Below are 20,309 nucleotides of genomic sequence, written 5' to 3' on the forward strand. Positions count from 1 at the left end.
GCAACAAAGCAGAAGAGCAGCAATTGTGAGAAGGAAAGCACTGCTCCCAGTGAGTCCAAGTAGCTTTTTTCAAAAGCTCCACAGAGCGAGCTGTGATGTATCCTGGGTGTGATGCTTGACAAGGGCTGAGCAGTAGCTTTTCCATCAGAATAATTCATGGTTCTGCCCAGACAATGGACACATTAACTTGGCCTGACATGTATGGAATCAATCTGTAACCCACACTCCTAGTATTAAACTATTCAATCTACTTAAATGGCTTCCACCTACTCACATATACTGTTTATTCCTTAATAAAACTAGAATTTTACTGAGTTTTCAGCCATCCTACATCACCTATTCTGCCATCATACCACTGGGCAAAGTCAGCCTTTGGTTTATTTCAGAATGAGAGCTATGGTTTAGACAAGATGTCTTTCACCACCACCTTAGGGACAAATTAGGCATGGCATTTCCATCCAGGCCTATTCAGGGTTCTCCATCCATGGTAGAGGATGGCAAAAAAGTTTCTATCTGGATGCATATAACAAAATAGGTTCTAGCTCAAATTCACAAGTCACTAAATCCCCAGAAAGTAGAAATTGTTACACTCAGAATATTTAAGGGAAAAGCACCTCCTCTCCTAGGTTGTTAGTTGACTCCCAATCATTAAGCGACAAAACAGCAGAAAAGCACATCTTAAGCCTCATGAGTGATTAAGAACTTTTTTCTTCACAATCCAGAGTTCTGTCCTCTTACCAAGACAGCAACATCATCTGAAAACTATGTATGACATGAACAGACTCATCCAGGATCCAAACTAAGTCTGTTGGGCATGCATGGGATATGGAACCTGGAGTATCTGAAGAATGCCTTTCACACACCATCACATGGTCCTGGTTAAGCTAAAGTGGGTTTTACATCTTAAGTTTAGCATACTGTTTGGTTTTTTTTTAATGTTTGGGGATTGCAGGTAAAAAGTAGAATACAAATCTACTGAATAAACAAATGTAGAGCCCTGTGTTGAGAATCAAAAGGCCATTTCCCCAAATATACATTAGGGATTTAGCTTTTGTGTTTTTGGAGTCCCCAAGATGTTACCCATCCTAATTAATGGGAAAATGCAAGTGTAACAGCTAACAGGCATACCCTCAGCCGGCAACTGTCCCAACAAAGACACCAGTACCACTCACAAGGATAAAATACTTTTTTATTTATAGTCTTATAGTAAAGGGAAGCCTTAACTTGCAAGACAATTCTTGGGCAGTATGTACAACATACTTCAGTTCTGTGGAATAGACTCACACCTGGACAGAGACCAAGCTACACTTGTATACACTAAATTCAGAAAACATCACAAACAAGAGTGGGAAGAAGACAAAAATATAAGGTCACACACACATACACACACACATGCACACTCATGCACATGTGCGTGCACATACACACATACACACGGCGGCCTTTGCTCACTCACAGCCTGTGCCCCTTTAACTCACGTGGGTAACTGGCCCATTTTCCAGAGGGCAGGAGGTCCACGCTTTGATGCAGTTATTAGTACCAAGTAACAAAGCTTGTGGTGTATTTACATTATAAAAGCTGGCTCTATTTCTGAGAAATTCAAAAAGAGGGAAGAATTGATCATGGTATGAATCTGTAGCTTCACATTACCAATGTCCGCAGCAAGAGGAGGAATCTGACCAGAATGAGTTTCCATAGAAGGAAATAAATACCAATTAATCACTTGCCAAAATACAAAAAGGAAATCCATCTCCCTGCATCACTCTGAATCCTGCACCATCACTTCAGGAAACGAGGGACATACATACCGAGTTCTGCATGACCCTCTCCCACACCAAGATTCTTCAGGGGACTTTTGGCTTTGTTGTCATAAATAAAAATATTTTGATAAATGCGACAGTGAGACTGGTGCAGCTCTAGTGAAAGAATGGAGAGGTCACTGTCCCCACACAGCCCAGGCAATCACAGACCCATGAATTCATCAAATGGTCTGGGCATTCCTGACACTAGAAACTTGCACCCATGAGGCAGGACAAGGCAAAACTACATCCTGCTCCAAGCTATGGCTGGTATCTTCCAGAAGGCAAGCTGCCAAGCCAGGGGTTTGGGTTAATTCAAAAGGGGGCAGGCCAAGGAACAGCAGAAGCTGCAGTCCAAGAGCCTCTACTAAAGAAAAAAAAAAGGAAAGTCCTTAAGCAGCCAGCAAGTGTCTAATGGCAGCGGGAACTGAGGCTTCTTCTAGCTGGCCTCCATACGAAGCTTCTTCCGGCTCTGAGGCTCTTCCAGCTCAGACTCTGAACTGGAGTCGGAGCCTCCATCAAAGGCCGAGATGGTACTGCCCTTGGGATTGGTGTAGAGGCTGTTGTCTGAAGAGGAATAGTTGGCCTGCAGCTGAGCACTTGACCTTGCCTTCTCCAGTGCACGAACTAAAATGCAAGAACAAGAATATGGAAATGGACAAGGGAAAGGCAGGCAGTACATACAGAATCACAGACATGAGTGCATGTTCACATATTAGCACTTGGCTCAGAGAATTTTATGGATTGATTTGGGTATTTCTATCCTGCTTTTTAAAAACAGCCTTCCCAAAGCAGCTTACAACATAGCCAAGATAGTATAAATATAATTTCAGAAATGATTTTTTAAAATTCCTAAGTCTCTTCCAGTTTTATAACTAAGACTGGTACCTCTTGGGGGAGGATTGAGAAAAAACTGGAAACATACCATCTTCTTTCAGGGTCTGATACAGAAAAAATGGCAATTTGGGGGGAAATTCTGTGAAATAATCATCTATTGGAAAAAGCTTAGTGAAATTATGTTAAATGCATTATAGGGACATTATTTGTGTTCTCTCTCTCTGCATACATACACACACTTCTGTATATGTCATGCAATTGTATCCAACTAGGTTCTACTCAGAGTAGACCTACTGAAACTAATGGACCCAAGTAAATCATGTACATAAGTTCCAATGGGTCTACTCTTACAACTAACATTGGATGCAACCCCTAACATTTACATACAATTTCTAAGCCTCTATAATCATACTACTAATACAATAACCTTCCTTTTCCCTTGCCATACTGCTGAGTTTCTATTTTCAAAATAAATCAACCAGTACAATTTTACATGTTCATTGCCAAGCTGGACATAATGCACTTATAAATGTCATGCTTGACCCTATCTGCCTGCTTCCTCTGGGCAAAAAATGGAACTTTTGTGGTCTCAAAAAAACTAGGTACCCAGGAGTTGCTGGAACAGGGGCTTCCCATGTGAAAGGATAAACATCATTACTGCTCTTAAAAATGTGGAATGATGCTATCATGATTGAATCTGAAATGCAAGGAATAACCTTTGGTACATACTACTGGCAGTTACCTTCAGTGACTCTCTGAAATCAATGGGTCTACTCTGAGTAGGTCTAATGTTAGATATTACCCACTGTTTCACAGTAACAGTTATAGTCCTACTGGGCTCCTACTGGGAGGAAGGGTGGGATAGAAATCTAATAAATAAAATAAAATAAATATTCATTACAAAAAACCAGTAGTTAACTATAAGCCTGTTGATTATTAGATTAACCAGAGAGTTGCTTTCAAGTTAAATGTTCAGCCCTGAGTCCTGGTGTATGTCTACCGGCTTCTGAGGTAGTTGGCTAGGATGCACGAATAGGGTCTTGTCTGCAGATGTATTCAGAATGTGGAACTCTCTGCCTTGGGAAGTCTAGCTCCATTTTTAGAATGTTCTACTGCTGACTGAAAATCTTATTTTTTCAGCAAGCTTTTGACTTACACGCCATTTAGCAACGACTGCTAGTTTACTCCTTTTATTGTTTGCTGCTCTTTTGTTCAATTATTTTTATAATTGAATTTTGATTGTATATTTGGTTTTAGTTAAGTAAGCTGTCTTGCACATATCCTTCTGGAATTGGAGAAATCGAGTAAAAAATTTCTAACAAATGCCTGGTATAACCTGAAATGAGCCTATGAAGTTCAGTGCTAGATCCTGAAAAGTCCTTCAACATATCTTTACAACTATTAAGGGGTCATTGTACAGACCCTGTTCCAGGTATCAGAACAAGAGATCAGATGGTTAGCTTCTTAAGGTTAGATAATGCTGTGCTTGCACATACGCACACCAATAGGACTGCAAAGTTTGCTACCCCATCTTTTTTCCTTCTTTCTGGTTTTAAGTTGTTTTTATGCATTGATTTTATCTTGTCAAGTCACTTTGAAACTTTTATTGTCCAAAGCAACTGATAACTGTACTAAATCATCATCATCATCATCACACATCCACTGTGAGCAGCAACTTACCAGGCTGCTTTAAATGTGGCATAATTATCTCACATGGCAATTAAAGCAGTCATGCAATACTCTGTATGCTTTAAGATGGGAACATGCTACCTACCTTGCTGTTCCAGCAGGGCATTCTGGCGCTTTAAATCATCTATGTCCTGCTGGTGTGTGTGGTTTTTCCGGCGCATGTACTGGATGTACTCTGTGGCTTTATCTAGGATTTGGGCCCGGGATGCCTGTTGCAATAGTAGGGAAAAAAAACACCAGATAAAGTCCTAGTTCACACAGGCATTAAGTCCGATACTCCCTTTTGTAGGGAGACTAGGGAGCTGGTTCCTCAACAAAGTCCACATTTGACGGAGGTGCAGCCTTAGAGCCCATGTAAGATTTGCAGAACTCTAAAGACAGAGAGGCTTTGAGACTCAGGATATGTTAACTGTTCAGCTCCTGATTAGTACAGTTTTTTCTATATAACGACACGTGGTCTCAACACTAAGCAATAGCAGATGGAGAGATGAATGAAACTCCTACAGGAAGCTATAGACTTGGATCATTGCCTACACCAACAATTCTGTAAGCAAATCCTTCTGTGCCCACACAAACTTCTTTAGCAAAGTGGAAATGCTTCCAACTGCTATTGAGTATCCACAGAACAATTTGATATTTTCCCTCTCAGAGATAAACCTAAATATAAATATAAATGATTCCTATGTATGTCATCAGTACTTGAGCTTAATGATCTCTGACCATCAAAATATAAACGCTCAAATCATTAATGGTGAAATCCAACATTGTGCAAGAAGGACCACTTCTACTCTGCACTGCAGCCCCCCTCCACACCCAAAATTGATCCAGAGGGTCCCCCAACCCTCCCAAGCAGATTTTGGAGCATGCACAGTGGAGGAGAGGAACAGGAATGGGAAGTCCCACTGTGCAAGCAGAAGTCTGCTCCACTCTTGTATGGACACCACTGGAATTCATCCTAAAACAGTTATGCAATTCTCTGCAGCACCTATACCTCCCCAGGTTTGTATTTTCACTCAGCAACTGACCAGCAAACTTAGCAGCAATCTGAAACTGTATAATAAAGTAACTGCTTACCTGTTCTCATAAAACACTCAAGTTTGAAAATACTCTTGGAAAGTTTTTCAAAGCCGCTTGTAGCCTGTGTGTGTCTTATATGCATTTTTATTGTAGTACTTATATTTGTACTGAAGTTAATGATTGGGAGGCTCAGGGTGGGATGAGAAATAAGAAAGGAGATGCAGATGGATGCAGCTGCAGAGAACAGTCTAAGAATCAGCTGGAAAGAAGGGGGAAAGGAAGGAAGGAGAGTCCCAACTGGAATCATTTTTGCAGAGAATACTTTCTTCATTGCTAGATGCTGGTGGAGCAGACAAACCTGCCCTGTAAAAGGAGAAGCAGCCAGACTGTATTGTCCAAGGGGCCAGTTAGAATGGTCTCTTTTGATGGGCTTGGATTTCCCATCTGGAAGTGAGAAGAGAATTATATCACATGCTCCTTATTTGAAGTTGTTTTGTTGTAATATGCTTTAAAGTTTTTTGTTTTTAGTATGTTTGAGTGCTTTTAGTGTTTTTGTTTGCCATCCTAGGCTCCTTCTGGGAGGCAGGGTGGGATAGAGATTTAATAAATAAATAATAAATAAGACATTTTATGAAAGGCACTATTACTCTCATTAAAGTATGTAAAGCTCAAACTTGAATAAACAGATTTGACAGACTTTAAAGGTACAGGGGTCCCTTGCTCAAGACAGTTGCATCTATTTTATTTAGCAAAATGTATCATTTAACTGTAAAAACCTCTAAGTGGTCCACAGATTTGGACTGCATTACATGAACAGAGTTAAGTATTTAGTAGTGTCATTGTTCCTGTGTGGAAAGAGGAAGGGTAGCCAAGCACACCCCACCACCTGTAAAAAAAACCAAAAAAACAAACCTGCCTCTTTTAAAGCACTGTTAGCAGAACTGTTTCAAAACATGAAACAAGACTGATAAACAGCTAAGTTTTAGTTTCATTTTCATATTGTGAATATTAACAGCACAAGTATTTTTATGGTGGTACAGTAAGATGGTAGACTACAGGTAATATCAACATGTATTTGAATGGCTACATTTATATTAGTCATTGTCTTACTTTTCAGACATTCCAGTTTTTAACATTTGCTTTTGGCTTTTATAACAGGAGCACACAGCTCTAGTTAAAACATTATTATATAAGAACAAAGAGATGCAGTTATCATTCAGGATCCAGGTGGCCACATACATTGCTAGTGTTTTTTTTAAAAAAGTAATGACAAGATCAAAGTTCTTTCTCATTTTAATTGGATCTATCCAAAAGGGTCGAAATTATTTACTCTCTATTGCTAATTTAGCTGGACAGCGATGTATGCCAAAACAAAAACAACCTCTATGAAGATCTATACCATCTACATAGCTTTGTTTTTAGTTTGATTATATTCCATTTTTCAGAATTAAAAAAATGGTACTTGCTGATGTCAGACTATTTTCCCTAAGACTTGCACCACCCTTGTACTGTGAACAACCCTGCTTATATGCAAATCTCACACAGCTTTACTATGTTGCATAGTAAACTGAATGGGTTGTCCTTTATGAATCCGTTTTGGGATCACAAAAACTATAAAATTTGTTTGCATATAAATGTACCATTGATTTTGCTTTGCTTGTGTGTGTCTGTTTACACACATTTATAATTTTCTCCTTTGTAATATTTCATGATATTGGGCACAATTTGGTAGAAGTTAAACTAGATTCTGCACATTTTTTCTTTTCCTATTGATGTTTGTAGCATTTTTTCAGAATGCAAATTAGGCTGGGCAAAACCCTGTCTGTAATTAGCCAATGAGAAACAGCAGCAAATATGTAACTTTTGCTAATTAAATCAAGTGACTGTACTTCCCCCAGCACCTGCATGCATCAGCCTAATACTACCCACTACTTTATGGCCCATGGTCTCAGTATAATTAAGTATTTCTGCAGTGTCCAGCCTGCCCCAGCTAGGTAATTATATTTGTGAAGATGCCGCTGGCCAGTGATCACCAAGTGACTAACAAGCATGCAAACTACTTCTGAGCTGGTGTAGCATAGTGGATAAGAGATTGAGGTATCAAGCAGAAGATCCTGGTTGGAATCTCTCTTCTGCCATAAACACAAGAGGTGGATTTAGGCAAGCTACTGTCTCTGCACCTCATCCTGCATATTGCAGGGGTGCGTGTGGGATTAGTAATGCCAACTTTTGTAAAGATGACATTTAGATAATGCATATGAAGTGCTTTGAACACTCGAAAGCACTACACAAATGTTATTTATTACTACTAACCAATGCAAATTTAAGCAATTCACTATTTAATTCTCTACATTTGGAAAAAAATCCACTGTATGCCTATTGCTCATTTCTTTCTAATGAACTACTATTGCAACTCTGAGAGTTACGCAAGCCAATCTGAAACGTATAGGTTCTGCTAGAACTGAATTCAAACCTAGGAGACAACAAGCTCCCACTTCAGTTTATTTGATTGCTTTTAGCATCTTGGAGGCAATTTACCTCAAGCCTGTACAACAATTTTTACTTAGCTCATATCTGGTTTTCAGCTAACTAGGTTGCTGGGTCTCAAATGTGCTTTGAGTTTATCTATTAAACTTGAATTGCCTAAACTTCTTACAGAAACCTGATTTTGTGCTGAAAAATGGAAGCTCTAAGTTAGATTTGCATCCAATCACATTCCAGTAAAGCATCCTCCCATTAGAGCCGAGATGGAATGAGGAAAGATTCAATCACAGACATGGCATATTTACTTATTTAGACACATTTTACACTGAATATATAAAAGTATAAGCAAGAATTTAGGCCCTTAACCAAAGTCACAGAATATTGGTTTCATGGTTATTCATTTTAATGCAAAGTTCCAGAACCATGCCCTATTAGCATCAAGAGCTTTTCTGTTTTCAAAAACAGAAGCTGGGCTTCAAGTGGAACATAAGGAGCCTGCCTTTTCTTAGAGACAGATCATTTCTTCTATGATCAGTGGCAGGAGCCCTTTTAATTCTAATTGGGTGCCAAGTTGAAACTGCAAAGGTGTGCAGCACACATCCTCAATGGCTGAGCCACTGTTAGAAATATATTATCCCCTCAGAAACTGGAAGTTTAAACTTGAGCAGTTTTTCAGAAGCATTGTAAGATCTCCAGCTAGACTGACCTTTAGAGATTGGAGTAAACTGGCAGGCAGGTAAATTGGGGGTTTATTGTTTATTCATGTTTTTTATTATTTTATTTCATTTTTTAAAAAAATTAAGTGTTACCTGTCCCAAGGGTTTGGAACAGAGCAGGTTATAATTTAAAGTGCTAAAGAGGCCATTATTTGTCCAATTTAGCCTGTTAATCAATGTTAATCTAGCAAACCATATGCTCTGATCAAAATCCAGTCATGCTTTAAAATGGTTATTTATGCCCAACTAGTTGCACTAGAACAGGGCTTACCAACACGGCACCTAAGCGTGCACAGAGACCTTCCCTGGTATCCACAGGATTCCTTCCCTCTGTCCCTTCCCCCACTGAAATTAGGCTTGAAATAAGCATTCTATTGTAGCCAACAGCATTGGATGCAATGTGTGTGCGATCTGTATGTGATGCCCTCAACAGTTTCTCCAATTTGCAAATGTCCCCACGGATCCCAAACAATTAGTGACCTCTGCACTACAATGCGGATGTATATTATTATATGCAATCAGATGTGCATCAAATAAATTATAACTAAAGCTGGCATGTTTACATAGCAAAACACCACTGCTAGGGTTCCACACTATTGGGAGTATTAGATCACTGTAGATATTAAACACTGGTGTTGATCGCATGATGTCACTGCATCTCAGATATACAAAACAATACAAGCAGCATGGCTTTCAAATATTTTGACCCCCAATGGAGTTGCCATCATCACACACAAACCCTGCCATCATTCACCCAGAACAGGGCCTAAAGTTTGTTTGTTTGTTCCTCCCAGTAGAAACCCAGGGCAGCAAACAAAAGCACTAAAAACACTTCAAAATAGCATAAAAACAGACTTTAACTATATTAAAACAAAACATTTCAGACGTTTCAGACCGTTAAGTACTCAGAAGCTTGCACTAGCCTCAAAGGGGAATTCAAAAAGCAGAAAGTTAGGTCACATATTTTAACGAACAGATTGCCTATATTGATTATTTAAAACATGTACAGGCCACATTTATGAGCGAAACACGCTCATGAAAACTTAGGCTGTGTACATACTATACATTTAAAGCAAATTTAAAGCACATGAATTCCTCCAAACAATCCTGGAGACTGCACTACAGTTCCCAGGATTCTTTGGGTGAAGCCATGTGCTTTAAATGTACGGTGTGTGCACCGCCTTAAAGAGTAATACATAAAAAATACAGAGTTGTGTCCAATGCTAGTCGTACTCAAAGCAGACCCACTGAAATTCATGGACACAACTAACTTAGGTCAATTAATTTCAACTGGTCTACTCTGAGTAAGACTTAGGGGATACAACCCACAAATTGCAAAGGTAATATAATAAAATAGCATAAAAATAGACTATATACAACAGAGTCTTAACAAAAACCAGCAATAAAAACCTGAAATCTTTGTCTGCGTGACCTGAGTAATAAATGGGTGTGTCTTGACGTTGTCTAGGACAGTGTAATCAGAGGTGACTGCACATAAAAAATCCTGCCTATCAAGCTAAGTACCTTGTACTGAGCTTCTGCAGACAACTCTGTAGGCATTCCAACCACTGATGATTAGCAGAGCACCATTTCCTCATTCTTTTTCAGGACAGCCACTTTAGCCCTACGGAAAGCTTGAAGTTACCTACTAGCATTATATGTTAGTTCACTTGCAAGTCTAGAGAGGAAGGACAAGGAAGTCAATCTTCACACATTCTCTGCAGATCTAGGGCTAACTCATACAATCACTCTACTCATGGATGATTGCTTGTTCTCCCTGTCCAGACTGAAGGATGCTTGTCTGAACTGTTTGCCACAAGCCTAAACTGAAATTGTACCTGCTACTGTAAAATACTTCTAAACACAGATTGAGGGGCGGTGTGTGCTCATGGCAAAAAAATCAAAACAACCCTACACCAAAAGCAAATTTCAATGTGGGTAACAGAAAAAAATCAACAGAGAGGGCTGATCACAAGCCAAGATTCTGTAAAACCACCCTGCATCACCATCATAGGTGAAAGAGGAGGATGGGAAGAGAATAGCAGATCTCCCTGGGTTTAGCAGAAAGAAGAGACATATTTTTAGTTCCATTTTTCCTTCTGTTCTTCCATGTTATTCATTTAGATTTAAGCCTCTGAACAAGGAACTATTTATTTTATATCTATGTAATGCTGCCATCCAGCCCTATAGAGCTAAATGAAAATAAAGGTTGGCCACAAGGGTGAGGAACCTTTTTCAGTCCAGGGGCCATATTTCCTTCTGGACCACCTTCCCATGGCCACATGCCAGTGATGGATGGGAGCTACAAATGCCAATTTTACCTTTGTACGGTAGGCTACCTTCTACACACTTACACTCATCCCTCTCTATCCTTCATCCAGGCAAGCAAGAAGCATTATCAGAGTTTAAAACACACACACAGGGTGCAAAGCAGGGCTGGTGAAAGATATATGGCTTGGGGAGAGCTCCAAAGTTCAGATTCAGCTCCCAAGCCTCAGGGTCCTCACCCTGATTTAAAATACAGGCGTTGGAGGGGCAGGTGAGGAGGAGAAGCCTATCATCCTCTACAACATTATGCAATTGCAGGCAGCAGATGACCAGACACTCATCATAAGTGACAGAGGGGCTTGCTGCCAGAATGCAGGGAAATGGACCATCTCTTCAGGGCTGTGAAGCCACATGGCAAAAGCAGCCCTAAGAAACAAAAGGCAAAGACTATAAGTTATTTAGAAATGCTTGATGAAAGGATAAGTTACTTGTCACGACAATAATTCACCTTCATTTCACTATGAACCTTTGAAGCAGCAGGTACTTTTTTAAAGCAAACTATTTGGGACCTTTGCAGAATTACCTCCTAAGCTGTACTGGCACTGGCACTGGCTCTTTCTTGCTCAGAAACCTGATCCAAAAGGGATCAGGGCATGATCACAAAGGAATTGATCACAAACATACAGCACCCAGGGGAAGCTCATCACTTCTCTCAATAAACTCACCTTCTCTCCCTGAAGCGACGGCACAGAGTCCCGCAGGCTGTGGAAACTGTCCTTGATGTGGTCCCTACGTTTGCGCTCTAGTGCATTGTGGTGAGCACGTTTGTCAGCCTAGGACAGACAAAATGGACAACAAGCATTAGGGTCCTCACTGTCCCAGTGGGTAACAGGCCATATGCAGGCCATTAGCGTGCACATAGCAAGAAGGAAGGGTCTCCTGAGTCAAGCCCTGCTAAGGAAGGAAAAGAAACAAAGGGGTCAGCAAAAGAAGCATTCAAGGCAGTTAAAGTCCAGAGCAAGCACACAAAACAAGTATGATTAGTAAAGAGGAGGGCGGACTTTTGCCCTGCAGCATTTCTCTTGGTCAATCTCAGCTCCACATGACTGTTCAGAAAGGCCTTTGTGCTATCCCCTGGACTGGAGACTCTGTGTCCCCAAGAGAGTACCAAGCATTCTGAATATGCTACAGGACCCTTCCCAGTACCAGGAGTTTCTGGGGATTGTACTATAAAGAGACTTCAATTGGAATCACCAAAGCACTGCAGTATACATATGGAATATTGTCTCATTTAGTGCAACTGTTTATAGTCAAAAACAAGAAAAGATAGAACTACTTGGTTCAGCCATAGTACCACAGCTGAGCATTTAAGGCTCAATGCCTTTCAAAACCCAAAATTATGTACTTGATCAAAGTAACAGACTTTATGCATAAACACTTGCATTATTTTTATGTAGGAGCTCCATGAAGATAGAATTGCTGCTTCTACTCTGAAATTTGAATGGCAAAGGATGTGAACACAGTTGAAAGTGTGCCAAAGGCAGCTAAGAGAATTCCTGGGAGACAAAATATTCCGAGTAGGATCTCATCTACTGGCATATGCAAAATCAGCTAGTCCTCACCACCCAGCATGCCCCAAGTAGTCACTTGCCACTACCTATATTCAATATTTCTCAATAACCATTCTCTACCATATACAGAAGTACATATTCATCAGGCCCTTTGAAGTCAAATGTATGTACAAACTACTCCCTATCCCAAACCACAGTGGGCACAATAGATCCATGCCACTTAAAGCCAAACATAGTCCAAGAAAAGATGCAGTTTTAAGTTTTGCACCTGAATTTCCTACTGGGAGGAAGGGCAGGATATTAATTTAATAAATAAATAAATAAAATCTCACATTGGAAGTAATTTTTCCATTAGCAAAAAGACACATTTCTGTTTAATCTAATCCCTCTCTAATTATTTAGACTGGTAGGGGAAAATGCATTTGAGTGTATTTTTTGTTATTGTTGGAAGGACAGCTTTTTTAAGCAGCTTTGTAGTTTAATGGGACTTGTAGGTTTTTAAGTATTTCTGCAGCAAATCCCATTTATACCACCTCTGGTTTTCTCTTCCGCTTCTCTGGATTGACTAGTGATACCCTTTTGTTCTCATTGCCATTTAGGGACAATTCAGGTGGCACAATGAAATCAAATTATGATTAATGGAACCCCACCTTTCAAATGCCAAGGCAATCTCCAGTCACACAGGTTTGGCAATGATCCCACACCCAGCTCCTGACGCACACAACAGATTGTCTGCCAGATGTAAACAAGCACTCTGGGTGTGGCTGGACCCCAAACCCAAAGCACAGAGAACTTTTCTGTCATAGTTCCCTTTAGATCAGCTTGTTAGAGACAGAACTGGACTAACAAGGAGTGATCTAATCTTATCCTACTACATAGGCCACTGAAAGGTCCAGAGTGTTGTGGTAGCAAAGGAGTGTTGCAGGTCACTTGGTGCAACCAGATTGCTACAGCTCATGAGAAGGAGAGGAATGAGAAGCCAAGAGATGCCAGTGAAACGAAAGGATAGTAATTGTTAGCCCATCTACAATTATGAAACCTTGTGGATTAGAGATCTAACTTGCAGATCACCCCCGTGGTAAAAGGGATCTTCTAAATCCCAAGTTCACATACACCATCTTCAGAGATCTCAAGCCAAGAACTCATCTGAAGCAACAAACTAGATGGTTAGTCAAAGAAGAGATGACACAAGTCATGCCAATACCTATCCTCAACATGAACAAGGAATAGGAAAAGTCACTAGTGTTCTGAAGGTGTCAGTTAAGACCATGCCAGAAAAGAAAATGTACAGCTAAAATTAGTAAAGGTGATGCATAATGTGAAAGAAAAACAAACTTTTCTGCAAGTCCCTATATTGTTAATAAAACTGCCAAATTATGGAGTTTAAGGAGATAGTCTTCCATAAATTCTGGCTTTGTAGGCATTCACAAAGCTAATGCAAAGCAAGTCACTGCTACCTGAGTAGCTTTCAAGAGATCAGGGAGGTGGAAGAAACTAGTAGAGTCACAAATCCGCTCACCCTAATCGCTGAGTGGCTGCACTGGTTTCTAAAATTATTCAATGAGCCATTAACATGACCCTGGTAAAAATATAGTAAAGAAAAACATACTGGTGATATTATCTGCACCCTGAGGAATAAAACAAGGAATGTATAACGCTATCTGACACATAGTACTGTAGTCAAGTTACCAAAGAATTATAACTCCAGTGACAGAAGTGCTAGAAGTGCAGTCAATTTCCAATACAGGAGTTAATTTTGAGATGGTGTAATAATGATTACTGGTTGCATATATAATACCACTTTCTTACAGCTAGAAGTACAGAGAGGTAGCCGCAGAATCTTCCCCTCGACAACAGTAGTTGTAGCTATTTCCAATTACCCCTGTAATACTTGGCAATGCGTGTGCTTATGACAGGTCTCTACTTTGGTGTAATAGTGAGGATAAAAGAAGATTTAAGAGTGGAAACAAAAAAATAGCTGGAGAGGGCTCAACATGGACAATCATAAACAGACATGATAGAAGGTCACTTTCCCTAGTTGCCCATGGTCCTTGGCTTTTTTAGCGCTGCTACAAATCTTAATGGCAGATGCAGTAGCACTGAGATACTCTAAAAACTGATATGTTATCACATGTCCATTCAGGTAATTTTATTGTACCTTGAGATGTCAAGAGCCACTTCAACTAGCCAACTTCACCAAGCCTAAAGTAAATAAGTATGTATTGTTCTACTTAAGAACTCTGTTGCCTTAATTCAAAGTCAAACCATAAAAAGCTTTGACCATTGAACATATTATCCTGCTCCCCATTTCAAAGTTGGCAATCTTTGTAGGTGGTTCTAGGCAATTCTAAGGAACGCAGACAAGCAGTATAGTGCAGGTGAGCTACTTTTTCTTTTCTGATTAGCCTAATATCACACACTATGGCCAAAGTGGCATAGATACCATTGCCTGTGGTATGCTAAAAAGTCGCTTTATAACAACAGACTCAGCCAATAGTGGATGTAGCACCTGGCTCTCCGCAAAGTACTCATGGCAAGGATTCAAAGCGAGCAAATTGCATTTAGGAAAGACTGCCAGATCTAATCCAATGAGTTCTGGTTGGCACAAGCCAGAGTAAATGCTGAATAAGGATAGCAAGAAAACACTGGTCTCCATTCATTAGAGCAAGGTGGCTCACTGCCATGCCACTCTCCATTACTACCTCATCAGCTACTTTCAAAACCATTGGACTGTCCAGGAAAATATCAGCTCCTGGCAAGGACAGGGGCTAAGAAGAGGGAGGAAACTAATATTATTCTGTCCTAATAGAGATTACCTGACAATTAGAACCCTTTGTAATGTATATAAACTCATGGGAATGAGCATATTCAATCAGAAAAAATGTAGAATTTAGCTATGAAGGCCTAATCCTGGTTTTATAGCTTGCCAGGAGTCGAGCAGTTCGATATTAATGAGAAATCTCATTCTTTTATTCAGGTAGATGTGTAGGTAGCCAGATCAGGAATTGTATGGTTCAGCAGTGACTAGGCCCACATTGCACCAATCACTGGGAATAGTCTCTTCCCTTTGAAATTTAGTCATAACACTGCACTCTAAAAATTTCATGATGGTGATGGTTCAGTCTTTGGTAGCTGAAAAAATGTATTTATCACAGTATGATGGGCAGTTAGTGACCTTTACATTCTGCTTTCTTTCAACCTGCACGGCTCTTAAAATAAGCAACTACTGTATTGTAGACATACACAGCAGCACAACAGTCTTTGAACCACATATGACAATGGCACACAGTAATTTTATCCTCTCAGTAGACAGACTCAAGCTATCACAGAGTCACCGACCCAAAAACCTACAAATTAATAAGAGAGAGGGAGAGAGCTGGACATGATTCCATAATTCGTTCCATGCACTGCCCTAAAGCAGGATTCTTCATCTTTACAGCAGGAGTGGCTAGCATGTGGCCCTTGAGATGCTGGTTCAGTCCAACACCCATCAGCCACAGCTACTATGACCAGTGATGAGGAATTATGGGAGATGTAGTTCCAACACTGGAGAACCACTCCTGCTTTACAATACCCCCAACTTTTCTCCTTAAAAATACAGTACTAGAGGCAATGCATATAGTCACTGAAAACAAGACAGTTCACAGAAACATGAATTCTTCTAACATTATTCCCAAAAGTCTATATGGAATGGCAGCCACAAGCCTTGGATCATCTTACTCAATTGAAAAAGATTTCTTACTTTCCTTTGCATACTGCATAGGTGCCTTCAAACCTCCAGTCCATCTATGCATCACAAATTAAATTATGCATTGATGCAATGAACTCAAACAGAATTTGTTCTACTAAAATAGGTGTATCCCAAGTACACTGAGTAAATTCTATCATGGTGCTCACCTCCTCACAGGAATCAAAAGGTGTTTGGTATCTGCTAGGAACATCGCTGCCATATACCAAATCAGATCACTGATTTATCTAGCTCATTATTGTGTACACGGAGTGACAGTGGCTCTCCAGGATTTCAGACAAGGGTCTCTCTCAGCCCTACCTGGAGATGTTGAGAATTGAATCTGGGACCCTCTGCATGTAAGGTGGATTCTTTACTACTGAACTATAGCTCTTCCCACTGAAGGATTGTACAGTTAGAAAGCCTATTTGCAAAAATGGGAGAACTTGAAACAAAACAATCAATCCAACTACAGAAAGCCTGTAGGGGGCTTTTTGTTTCTAAACACATGGCTTTTAATCCTATGAGGTAGTTGCTTTTCTCTCTTAATTGGTTTCTCAATACCTGTAACTCCACACACGACTTTACCAAAATAAAACAAAGCAACCTTTTCATTAAATTAAAATAATTCATTACTCATTTAAATCAATGCAAGCATTTACACAAAATTTTGAAAACTGTTGATTTTCTCACCTATTCTGCTTTAGTCAACCTCCTAGCAGATCTCTGTGAAACATCACCCACTGGCTAAGGCCTTCAATCAATTGAAAGGGAGTGTCAATAGTTTAAAACACTTCTGATTGTAGAAGTATTATACACCTACCAGAAAGAAAGTAGAAATAATTTTACTTCTTTCTTTAGTGAAATGAATTTCTGTGGTTATTTATTTCACCATGAAGACAGAATTCTTCTTCTAAAGTATATTTTTCCGTGTAGTATAATAAGGAGCAACAGGCATTTACGCCTTGCTTATTTGTTAACCCAAGTAAATATTAAGCTGGACCTCTTTACATTCTTAAGATGCTGAAGACAGGGAATTTGAATAGGTATCTGTCAACAGCAGTTGACAAAAAAATTCTCAAGGTGGATAAAAAACAGTAATTAAAAACTAGTTTTTTTTAAAAAAGTTATAAACATTCTTTAGAATGAAATCCTAATTTAACACAAATGTTAAGATTTACACTTACAGTCTCTTAAAACTAAATCACAAACATTTATTAAGCACATTTACTATTAAAAAGAGTGTTTTTCTAAATAAAAGACACAGAAAAACATACTGAGAAAAATATGTATTTTGGCAAAATATTCTGATGTTAATCATTTTAAAAAGATGACTTTATTGTGGGCATCTTACTGGGCACAGGGCAGTGGGTCCAGAATGCCCTTTTGGTAGATTCCTCCTATTTGTAGAAGGGACTGAGATTAACTAGAGGCTCTTGCTGGAAGAAAGGAGGGGAGAGGGAGGTTTTTTGTTCATTTCTCTTGCAGCCCCCTGTACCTAAGGGTACCCCAACCCTCCAGAGCAGCTTTTCAGGTGACACAGCAAGTTGCAGGGGGAGGAGGAATTGGCAGAAACAGCCTCCCCTCTTTTCTTCTAACAGGAGCATCCCATGACAGAAATTCAACTCAAAGAACTCTGGATCCAAGTCAGTAACTAGTACGTCATCACAGGAAGTAGAATTAAGAAGATGCCATCCTGAATCATCCACAGAGCCCATATGGGTGATTTTGTATTACTGTATCCAAGCTCTACAATGTTTTCAGCTTTCAAATTATGGATATTTATGACAAACAGCAAGGACATTCACTTGTCACTGCTGTTTTTCTTTTGTCTACTAACTAATCTTTAACTTTTAATCTCTTATGGTACAGAGAAAAAAAATCAGGCAGTTATCCGGTTCCCTCTAAGCAGGAACAATATTGCGGCCCATGTGTACCGAATGACTAAAAGTTTTGGATTATGCTGCTAGTTCGTTAAAAAGCTGCATTTAGTTTCAAGTCAATTATGTTTTGCTATAGCAACTAGCTTGTATGTTTGTTCAGTAGATAGGCGGATCACAAAATAGGAAACTTGATTGGATATTTTTCTTGGCAATTAAGTTTGAAATCAATCCACCCTTTTCCTAAAATGCTTGCTATATATTAATCTCTATCCTCTTCTTCACTTTTATCCACACTCAACAAGCAAAATTACTGATTTAAATTTCTACCTAGGCCATGATTCACAAGTTTCTAGGGTTAGCAATGTAACTGTGACAATACAACATGGCAACAAGGAGAGTACCTTCCTTGTGCCAAAGTGCCACACTACACTACAAGAAACTTTCCAACAAGCAAAGGTGACACAGGAAAAACATATCACTCTGTGGTATGAGTGGCCATTCTATAGGGTCAACAAAGAAAGCTGCACATATATAAACTAAATATTCAGCAACTGAATATAAGGCAGAGTAAGCTGCTTTGTGGAAGTTTTCTGTAAAGGCCAGCGTTTTCACTATAATCCACTAAAGAGATTAAACACCAAAATAAGAGAATTCCCAAATTCTTGCTCATTAAATCCCCTGGCAGCAGCAAAAGAAGGGGGACTCTTCCATAGCCCTCTTGGGCAGTCTGCGGTCTTCAGCATACTACTCACAGCAAATCCTCAGAACCGGAAACCATGCTAAGGTATTTTAAAGGCAGTACAGATTTTATTTTATTTTTAAATACACTTAATTACTCATGGATTGCCTGCCTCTCTAGATCTCCCACCCCTCCAGACAGTCTAGCTTTATTTCCTTTTTACACAAAGAAATAAGTAGTGCTGTGCTTTATGCAAATGTGGGTAATCCCCCCCTCCTCAATATATGGTTCTCACCCAATACACTCCAAGCCTTCTTTTGGGGAGTGGGAGGTAACTCAAGAGGGAAACTGCCAAGACTCTCATCATCACCTTTCCCCATCCACTGCAAAGTTTTGGTTTTGACCTTCCCTGTAAAGTATTTATATACAAGACTCGACACTACCCCTCCCCAACATTTTGATCCCTCTCTTTGCCTTCAGCCCAACCCCCTTCAACTCCAAACATCTCGTTGTTCCCTTCCCCCTCTAATCCCTCCCCCCCCCCGCTGTATGAGGCCTAGATAAAATCTCCTCAGCCCAGCCCAGGAGAAGCTCCAGACTCCCCCCGCCACAATCTCTCCCAAACAGGTGTCTGTCTCTCTCTCCGTCCCCAGACACAAGCGCCCACCCGCCTCTCTTAGGCTAGACTTAAGGCCAGGACGGGCCATTGCCAGGCAGGCCCTCTTTCGTTCCACATAACACCACCCCGCTCCTCCTCCTTCCCCAACCCTGGAAGTGGCTTTGGCTGCCGGGCCGCTCTCTCTGCCTGAGGAGCCGGGGGAGTGGGGGGGTAAGCGGGTACAGGAGAAAGGACAAGGAGGGGGCCGGGAAGGGTAGGGGGGCTACGCGAATGAAAGGCAGAGAGACGTACCGCAGACTGAAACCTCGGCTGCTCTTCCTGCAATGAGAGAGAGACAGAGAGAGACAGAGAGACACACGCGTTACTGTCAGTGCCGCTCAGCCCCACCCGCCACCGACTGACACTCGCACCGACTGACTGACCGACCGACCAACGCGGGGGTGCGGGGGAGGGAGAGACGGGACAGGGCCGGGGAGGAAATGGGGTGAGGAACAGGACGGGTAGGTAAGTAGGAGAAAGAGCGGCGTGAGACTCACGTCGCTCTCCACCTCGATGTCATCGTTATCGCTCATGCTGCCGATGCTGCCGTCGTCCGGCCAAGCCCGCTCGTGGGCTTCCCTGGCAGGCGCTGCGGGCCGAGCCGCGGAGAGCGACAAAAACAGCCCTCGCGCACGGCAGCCAGCACAGCAGCAGCGTCGGCGGCGGCAGCAGCAGTCTCTGCCCCCACCTCCTCCGTCGTCGGCGTCTTCTTCGTCTCCTCCTCCAGCATCAACGGCACACGCACCTCGTACCGCACGTGACGACTAACCCCACACTGTCCACTCGCTCTCTCGTCGGCCCTGTTGCACCGCCAAGCATGCTGGGAGATGGAGTCCGCTTAGGCGCACATCACTAGCGACACAGTGAGACCCCTAACTATACTTCCCAGCTGTACCTAGGCAGCGCAGTTCCGTCGAGGTCACCGCCTGCGCTTGCGCAGTGCTGCCGAAGTGCATTATGGAGGTCGTAGTCCCTAACAAA

At 41.0% G+C, this 20,309-nt stretch overlaps 1 protein-coding gene across 7 annotated transcripts; it reads right to left on the minus strand.

The window, feature by feature from the left end:
- Positions 1 to 1,172: 1,172 nt before the first annotated feature.
- On the minus strand, positions 1,173 to 20,233 carry MAX (MYC associated factor X). 7 transcript variants are annotated; one of them, XM_061609491.1, is made up of 5 exons: positions 20,017 to 20,233; positions 19,581 to 19,607; positions 11,536 to 11,643; positions 4,411 to 4,540; positions 1,173 to 2,426 (listed from the first exon to the last, which is right to left on the minus strand). In XM_061609491.1, the coding sequence occupies exons 1-5, from the start codon at positions 20,056 to 20,058 to the stop codon at positions 2,239 to 2,241; spliced, it is 495 nt and encodes a 164-aa protein (XP_061465475.1). In that variant the 5' UTR covers positions 20,059 to 20,233; the 3' UTR covers positions 1,173 to 2,238. The 7 variants fall into 7 exon arrangements, with proteins under 7 accessions (XP_061465475.1, XP_061465477.1, XP_061465476.1 ...); XM_061609493.1 differs by having other exon boundaries at positions 19,826 to 20,231; XM_061609492.1 differs by having other exon boundaries at positions 4,411 to 4,534; positions 20,017 to 20,229.
- Positions 20,234 to 20,309: the final 76 nt, after the last annotated feature.

This window comes from Rhineura floridana, chromosome 2 (assembly GCF_030035675.1).
Source record: "Rhineura floridana isolate rRhiFlo1 chromosome 2, rRhiFlo1.hap2, whole genome shotgun sequence".
In the NCBI taxonomy this organism is placed as follows: Eukaryota; Metazoa; Chordata; class Lepidosauria; order Squamata; family Rhineuridae; genus Rhineura; species Rhineura floridana.

Coding starts and splice junctions, on each gene's coding strand:
- MAX (XM_061609491.1), bottom strand. CDS start 20,058: ATGCTGGAGGAGGAGACGAAGAAGACGCCGACGACGGAGGAG. Junction 19,608..20,016: donor AGACGCCGACGACGGAGGAG/GTGGGGGCAGAG, acceptor CTCTCATTGCAG/GAAGAGCAGCCGAGGTTTCA. Junction 2,427..4,410: donor TGCCCTGCTGGAACAGCAAG/GTAGGTAGCATG, acceptor CTTGCATTTTAG/TTCGTGCACTGGAGAAGGCA.